The sequence below is a fragment of the Cryptotermes secundus genome, unplaced genomic scaffold (genome assembly GCF_002891405.2).
Source record: "Cryptotermes secundus unplaced genomic scaffold, Csec_1.0 scaffold821, whole genome shotgun sequence".
Taxonomy (NCBI): domain Eukaryota; kingdom Metazoa; phylum Arthropoda; class Insecta; order Blattodea; family Kalotermitidae; genus Cryptotermes; species Cryptotermes secundus.
This window is the reverse complement of record NW_019734976.1, coordinates 260,397-269,608: the sequence shown is the minus strand read 5'-3', so window position 1 is coordinate 269,608 and position 9,212 is coordinate 260,397. Positions and strand designations below refer to the sequence as shown.

The 9,212-nt window shown below is 39.6% G+C and overlaps 1 protein-coding gene across 1 annotated transcript in view; it reads right to left on the bottom strand.

Moving 5' to 3' along the window:
* The window catches only part of LOC111869153 (protein unc-80 homolog), a gene marked incomplete in the record, with an annotated part of 381,072 nt that overhangs the window by 154,128 nt on the left and 217,732 nt on the right, over positions 1-9,212 (bottom strand). The window contains 1 exon segment of the mRNA XM_033753297.1: positions 7,944-8,191. Coding sequence (XP_033609188.1) covers positions 7,944-8,191 — 248 coding nt within the window.

Here is a 9,212-nt window from a genome sequence, read left to right as displayed (position 1 = left end):
CAGAATCAAAGCAATCATCAAGCCAGTGGAAAACTCCAACTTCACCACGACCGAAGAAAGCGCGTCAAGTGCGATCCAATGTGAAAACAATGTTGATTTGTTTTTTTGATGTGAATGACATTGTCCACAAAGAGTTCATTCTGCCAGGACAAACAGTGGACCAACATTTTTACCTGGATGTGTTACGAAGATTATGAGAGAGTGTTTCTGTCATTTCTTCCTGTCGAAGGATGCTCGGGGCGTGGCATGTTTTCTGTTGACATGTTGCCAGATTTGAAATGGGGAAACCACTCGTAGACCTGTGATTTCCCCAAAGCATCATCATTAAAGGCTTGCCGAAGCATCCCAACAGTCTCGGCTGCAGTTTTCCCTAACAGAAAGCAAAATTTCACACACACTCTTTGTTCCTTCTGGTCGGCCATCTCACTAATTGCCAAAGGGTTGAAACAGGAACGCACACAACAGAGCACCACAGACAAACCACTTAACTCAGACTGATGCCAGCTCACTAACAGTCGCGGGAGACCCCCAGCTAACACCACCTAGCAGCACAACTCGTAACTACAAAGCATGAGCGCGCAACAGGTCAGTTCCAGTTATTTTTGGGTCCCCCTTCGTATAAAAATGAATGAAGATACGACTAAGGGGATCTACTTCTCTTGTAGTCGTTGATCACCTGAGTCTTGTCTTACATTAAATGGACAAAACATTTCATTTGTAAATATTGCAAAATATCTCAATGTAATCTTTGATAATAAAGTTACATGGAGATAGCACATAGAAATGAACAAAGCCAAGGACTTCAGAATATTCGCTGGAATATATTTCCAAATACAAAGTGAGCGATTGAGCGCTAATATTAAATTGACCCTCCACAAAGCTGTCATTAGATCTGTAATGACTTAACCTAGCCCCGCCTGGGAATTTGTGGCAGATACTCATCTAATGAAATTGCAGCAACTGCAAAACAAGGTTCTCTGCACCACTGGCAATCTTCCAAGGTGCACGCCAGTTTGCAATTTGCAAATGGCATTCAAAATTCATTATTTATATGATTATATAACAAAATTATGAAGGCAACAAGCAGTGGTCATACAAAATCATGATAATGAGAATGTTCACCATACTGTACAAGGCAAAGCCTGACGTAGAATGTATAAGATTCTTAAACTTGGCGGCAGTCAAGCGTACAACTGTTCAAGTGAGTAGACTGCCATTGTAGTGGAAGCTACTAGAAATACAGCATAATCTGCTGTACTGAGCCTTGCCTGACAGAGGCTTTATGTATATTGTACATTGTATATATATTATAGAATTACTTAATAAGAGTAAACTTGTAAATAACTGTACATACTTACAATGGACTAATACTACCGACTGTCACTGACAAATGACAGACCCAACCTCTCATCTGAGATGGTGCCTCACATGGACAGGACAGTAACTTTCAAACAAGAATGAATATCTGGTCCCAAACCTGAGGGCTCAACAACAAGACAGACAGACTGACCAAACATCAGTTGGAATGTGACTCTGACTTTGGCTGGTGTTAGCATCAGTCGCAAGACAACAGAACAAGAGAATGCCGCAAAAGCAAGTCTACTAGTAGTATCTTGCAGGAACGCCGACTTCTATCACCAAACTACTGCAAGAATGAACACCAACACTAGCGTTCGCTATCCCCCTGTGATGATAGCTTCACCTGCATCCCGCAGGCTCTCTGACTTGCAATCACCAAGGTGCTGCAAGGAAGAACACTGACAATAGCACTGGCTATCCTGCGGCCATGAAGGCTTCACTCAGCATCCTGCACACATGCCTACTCACAGTCTACGATCTGCTGCAAGGAAGAACGACACTACCACCGCCTAGTCTGCTGTCACAAGAGCTTCACCTGGCATCCAGCAGGTGTGCCCCACATCCGACAAATGACCCTTTTCTCGGACAATATCACTGCCGTCACTAGCTCAGACTAGCCCCCTATGGAGGGAGTTTCTGCTCGTATTCAACACACATGCTCTGCTTCCCTGTTTGTCTGTAATATTCATTCCATCAGCAATAAACATTTGTTACAGTTTGACGTGGTTGTCTCTTTGGGCATCGACATCTCATAATGTGAAGCAACCTAGTCGTTTGTGGGTTTGTACTATCTACAATGGGTGTTTGATGGAACCTTGGAAAATGAGTTTAGTTTTGCAACTGATGATGCTTCTTCTGAACCAGAGATTCTATGTAATCATGGAAACTGGTTTCCTAGTCCTGATTTCCATGATGAGCCAGTAAATAGATAGACAATATGGGAACCTTACATCAAAATAAAGGGGAGTTTGTGTTCAAAATAAAGAAGGCAGAACTAAAGAAAGGTGTACATATATTGGTCTGGAAAGACGAAACAAAAAGGCAAAAAATTATAATAAAAGTTGCCTTATAAGTACCATAGTAATCACAAAATTGTTCCAACTGGAGACTTCAACAAGCTCAAGTAGTCACTGACTATTAGCTGAGAATAGAGGATCTAAGTGGCACCTTCTTGACATGGTACTGCAGCACTACAAAAACTACAGGAAGGTCCAATGTTGTATTAAACCTTTCCATTCGTAGTGTTTAGAAAAATTTCCGAAGCCAGGTCATCATGGGTTTTTAAATGCCTGCCAAGCCACTAAGTGAACTGCTTTGCCTGAAAAGTTGGTGCAATAAGAGCATAAAGTTAAAAAGCCAAATGTGTCCTTACATTTTTTATTGTCCAATTCTTGGCCCAACTCAACACTGCTATAATACCTGTTAGTGAAATGGTGGTAGTGTTCAATACCAGACACACTGAGTCATAGTCTGTCCATCAAGGAAAGAACTATTCTTGAAATGAACAGCTTTTCTGAGTATGGTAAGTTACACACGTAGCCTGTAAGTTTTTTGTATCTCGCAATTATATTGTGAACATAACCATTGTCACTTTCAGCTAATGCAAATAATCTAATGCCTCACTTCATTGCTCTTTTGGATTATAAGTTCCAAAAATTATTTTGAGCTTGAACCAAACTGTTGATTCATCCGTTACAATGTTTTTACCAGACACAAACCTTTTCTGAAATTGTTTATCTGTTTTATCACCCCATGTACTTTCTTGTCTTTTTGATGGCCCAATTGCTTTATTTGGTGCCACCATTTCCTCACGTGCATCATCACCCATTGTCTCGTCTTCTCACCCATCAACATGCACAACACTTGTTTCACTCTTGCTCTCACTTTCCTACATCTCATTGCTTGACTCTTCACTTGCAGTTTCTCCTTCAATTTCCAAATCCATTCCATCATCAGAGTCAATATCATGTTCTTCACTTAACACACCACTACTAGATTCTTCATCCATGTCACACAAGAGATTATACCTAGCTTCTTCAATTCAGAGGGCTGTGGTTCAGCTGAACGTAAAAGCTTGCTACTAACACATGACAAGTCGTAATGTACAAATGAAATTCGTTCCTCAAGAAGTTCAAATTATGACTTCCAGCTGGCAGGAGGCAGACAAAACATTCCTTCATGCGTTAGTATAGTCCATGATGCCAACTAGTGATGTATGATCGAAATATGACTGTAGAAACGTGAAATGAACTTTGTCGATAGTACATCAATATTTGTCCATGGAAGCACAGTCACTGTATTGATTTCATATCGACATTTGACTGGAAAGGGTTAACAACATCTGTCATCTGAATCCCAATTTATTTACTAAAAAATAAAAAAGAGGCAGCATTTCCAGGTTAGAATTTTGGAATAAAATTACTGTGAAGACAGCTTTGACATGTAACAAAACTGAAGAAAAAGCACCATGCATACCCTCAAAAACTGCCTCAATGTTAGGAATGAAGGCACCTCACCTCTCCTATATTGTCGTCACCGATTCAACCGAAAATGTCTATTGCATCATGTGAGCAACAAAATGTGTCAATCTCACGAAACACTATATGGCTGTTAAGACCGTGTTACACCCACTTTCCAATGTTAAGTTAAAGTTGTTAATTACTAGAGGAGTGGCAATGAAACAAGGCTAAACAAGCGGCTAATTTGTGTTTGAAGGTAAGATTTACTATTTAGGAATTATACTATAGCCTGGTATTCAAAATCAGTAATTACAAAGTAATACACAATATGTGCCATGAAATATGCAACTATGTTTCTGACATGTTTCTTTGAATACCGATTCAAGAGTTTGTACAACATAAGGACTTTGCACTTTGTTTAGTTCATTTATTGACAGCAACTGGGAAGGAAGCAGAGACTGAGTTGGCACATTAACCTTTATGAGCCAAAAGACACCATATGGGGACCTTTAAATTAAAGCCGAGATGGCCAAAGGACACCATATGGGTATGCGCAGTCCACGCGTGCGCACAGTGTTTTAAAATCAATTTTAAGATAGAAATTCTTGTTCTACTTACATTATTTTTGGACACCAGCTTTATAAGTAGACTGTCTTCCCTCCTGCATCATCTAACTGAATGTTGCATGTCACTGAATGCAGAGTCTGACGTCGCAATTCATGCACTTTGTCCGTAATTAACTCTGTTTTCCACGCAAAGCGCGCACACGCAATGCTAGTCTCGCATTAGCAGGAAGTAAGCCAGTGATGGCGAGTGGTGTCCTCTATTCATAACGCTTATAAAACATCACAATTTCAACTATGCACCATGGCCCCTTTTCACACTGAAGAAGTCAAAATTGAGAGGCCACTCGTAAATCACACCATTCAGAATGCGTTACAGTTTATTCTGAAGGGACATGGAAGCAAGTGGTATGAGGTGATATTCCAAGAACTGCCTCTGTGTGGATAGTCCAACATACATGAATAAACAAACAGAGTTTCATAAGGCAATGTAGGATAAGAACTCCCCCCACACTCGGGTATACAGAAGCTATTGCCAGATAAAAAACACAGACAGTGTGTCAGCACCATTCATTTATACTGCAGAAACGTATTGTGCAGAAGCTTTATGCATTTTCGTGGACAGACGCTCAAAATTAGGGAAATTTTTTTTTGGAATCAATGTAACAATTTTTACAGATTCTAAAATCTGTAAATTACAGTATCTGATTCTATATACTCTCTAGATAAAAGTAGCGTTTATTTCGTTTATCACAAAAATTGTAGAATCACAGCATTTTGAGTAACATGATTACAATTTTTATTACTTTACAATGGCGGGCATTTAAATTAACTCCATCCCACTGCCACTACCGGAATTTAAATGGCCCGTCCCATAAAGGTTAATAAAACCCTGTTACCAACAAGTCAGCTAAAGCTAGAGTTCATTGTGAAATTTTGGGCTAATAAGAAACTGAATGTGTTTTGACCATAACTTGTTTTATCAGTCACTTGCTTGGGTTGTATTTCACTCTTGGACCCTGGTCAGGACTGCAAGTCATGAATGTGCATGAGTCATACATATATCTGTGATGACATATTCAAACTCAAAATACATCAGTGGTGACAGCAGTGTAAACATTTAGAATAAAACAAGAAGTTCTGGGAAGAACTAATCACCTACTTTCCTCTCTCAGGAAAGGTATCGCATAAACCTAATTTACTAAAGTTAAAAAAAAATCAAATTTTATGAAAGGCATGTACAGACAAATATACAGACATATAAACCACATCAATTGGTGATATCTAACAAGGTTGTGACAGGCTCAATACATATCTCAAACTAGGGAAACAAATGCATACAGAATGTTCTGGGAAAAGGCTGCTTGGGAGGCCAAGATGGGAGGGTAACAATGAGATGGATTTTAAGGAGACAATAAGTTGTGAGAATAGGAAGTGAATAGAATTACATAAAGATCATAGAAAATGGTAGGCTTTAATATATCAGTCATGCCAAGCCTCTGGGTTCTGCTGGAAGAGTCAATTATCTGTTAGAATAACTGGCTCTAATGCAAACTGCAAACAATAAGTTCTGGGAAGAAGTAATTGCCTACTTTCCTATGATTGAACATGATCAACACAGAAAAATAAATATTGGTGATGGAATACATAGCAACTTAAAGGTAAGTTCATAAGCCTAAAATATTATGGGGAGTATGCAGAGAGCAATGTGATCTCATAAGCCTCTTCTTATTCTTTCAATGCAAGGAAATAGGCTAAAAACATTCATTAAGGCTATAATATTTTCACGTGTTTGGGTGTATAATGCAACAAATAACTTCACGCCGTATTTGGTATAGCGAATTTTATTTCACATTCGCACTTACAATCACCCAAATTACAGATTCACAATTACTGCTATCTGCAGTATCACAAATACTACACTCCAAATGCCAGAATACAACTGACTGGTTGCTGGCTAACTCGGAACTAACTCGGAGGTAGCTTGAGGACTGAGAACTAACTTGTAGGTAGCTGCCTTGAGAACTCACTGTGAATAGCCTTCGCTGCTCCTTATGTAGCCTCGATCGGACAATACAGAAAACGGCCACGTAATACGCACCACTATGTCTGGTGCCATCGTGCCAGCAACGCTGTGTACTGCTGTTACTACCGTCGTCTCTCGCAACTACTGTTTACCCGCGCTGCCTAGCAACCGCGATATCCCTTGGTGACGTCACCGCTGTTGACTCACGTTGCATAGCTACCAGGTTGCGGGACTCGGCTAACTTCGGCTCCGCTCAGCTCACTTCAGCTTCGCTCGGCGCGTCAGCTCCGGGGGGGGGTTCCAGCTAGCGCGACACGTCACATTATGTTTTTTTCAGTGCCATAAAACATGATACTGGTATCAGGGAAAAATTACAGAAAACAGTAGTCAGTATCCTTGAATATGGCTTGTGTAAGCTTTGATGTTTATAAAATAAAAATAAAAATCTAGTCAAAGTTACTGAGTAAATGAATACAAATATAATGCTCTGCGCACAATCAGTTACATTGCAAGGTCTCCGAAGAATAGCATATGAATTTAGATTATGGGAGCTATAACTGCACAGCTTACCATTTTCCTTAAAATTTCAAATTTATCTCATTTTTATAACAGGGAATGAAAGAATTTTTGTTCCTGCCTTTACACCACATAGCCTCATACATACACATTTGCGTTTCTTTAAAATATTCATAAATGTACCACCGCCACCGAATATAAAACATGTCAACAAGCAAACAAAACATTGGACACTTATATATACACAAATAAAATCACTAGCATATATAATCCATACTTGTCAAAAACACATACAATAGTTAAAAGGCAATACAAATTGCAGCAAGTATATTGTGACATGTTGCGCAAAGCCGAGCCCCCCCCACCAGCAGTGACGCAGTGGGTGAGTCAGCGCTCCCCTCCCACCCCTCAGCAGTAACGTAACGCTCGCGTAATAGGCGAGTAATCACCCCGCATCCTGGCAGCTATGCGCGGTGACGTCACGAGCGGAGCCGAAGAGAGCCGAGCGGAGCCGAAGATAGCCGAGCCCCCGCTACCTGGTAACAATGCAAGGCGAGTCAACAGCGGTGACGTAACAGGATGACGTGGCACTCATTACGCAACCGGCAAGCACTGCAGCTATATAAGTAAGCTGCACAGCTGGTACCAGTCAGTTCTAATGTGGCTACCGCAGAGTTCTACTGTAGCAGTCGGCGACTTCAGTTGTACTGAGACAGTCAGCGAGTCCTGGAGCTACCGCCAAGTTAGCCAGCAACTAGTCAGTTGTATTGTGGCATTTTTCAGTGTACTAATTGTGATACTGCAGATAGCAGTAATCGTAAATCTGTAATTTGGGTGATTGTATGAGCGAATGTGAAATAAAATTCGCTACATCGAATACATCGAGAATTTATTTGTCGCGATATACGCCCGATACGCGACAATATATAAGCACAGCCAAGGACATATGCAGGTAAGTTTCTCACACTACAAAGTCTGGAAATGTGTGGTTTCTAACTGACATTTATCTTCAAGCCTCACCTTAAGATAGCATTTATCCTTGCAGCTGGATCTTGATGGTGTAGACCATGATGCATTATGTCCATTGCTTGATTAGGAGCCCTTACAGCTGCTAAGATGAAAAGGGATGCAGCAGTGGCAGCTACCTCTTGGTTTGCCTCCAGCAAAAGTTCCCATGTTATGGGCAAAATGTCCACAAAATTATCTTCAGAAAGAATAACAGCCCCTTTCAATAGGACTGCCAGTGGTGCGTGGAATATATCACGAACCTGCACATAAACAATCAGTATACCTTTGTAGCATTTATCTGCTCTATGCTTCATAACACTCAAACTCCTACTGTTATTTAAAAGTAAGAAAAGAAATTCTGATATATTACATTAAAGCCTACCGCAACATTCAGACAAAACTATCAAGAGAAGTACTACAAGCAATAATGAAGGCAAATATATCATGGTATTTCATTCTTTGATGGCTCACTGGTAATGCAACAGCACTTTCAAAGATGCAGAATCATTTCTGGTATTATACAAACGATAAATTGTGTTTATCACACATAGAATCAACTTAGGTTAAAAAAACAACATTTAGACCCACACTGTAAAAATTAAACAAATCTCATATATTCAAGAATTTGAAAATAATGGATTTCTCAATCATAATAAAAACAAATTTTAATCTTAGTTTCCATTAGATTAATTTTTAAAACACAAAAATGTTTCTTATTACAGGAAATCAGCATTATTTATTCAAAGTTATCTGTTACATAGCTGTTGGAACAATCAGCCCATTGGCTGCATGCACGCACGCACACACACACACACACAACCAAAAACAATGCACAGCACAAGCAGAGTAATTAGCCTAAAACCAAAAAGACATATATAAAAGAAATCAACATATACACTAACATTAATGAACCACAAGAAACACAAGTTTCAAACCATGTTAAAGAAAATTATAAGATTACAAAAGAAGTTTGGAGAAGTTGAATTGGTTGGTAAAGTTGAGAAGATAGCAAGAAAACTATGGGTTACACAGGAGATGATGAGTAAAATGGAGGAGCGAAGGAAAGGGAAGACTGTAAACAATGAAGAAGGCAGGAGGAAATACAGGAGACTGAGGAATGAATTGAAAAGCGCCACGGACAGGGCCAAAAAGGGATATCTTGAGAAGATATGTAATGAGATTATGGAATTTCAAAGAACAGGACTTTATGATTTGATGTACATGAAGACAAAAGAACTAGGATGGAAAGAGAACCATGGGATTCAAAATATTGGCATCGAA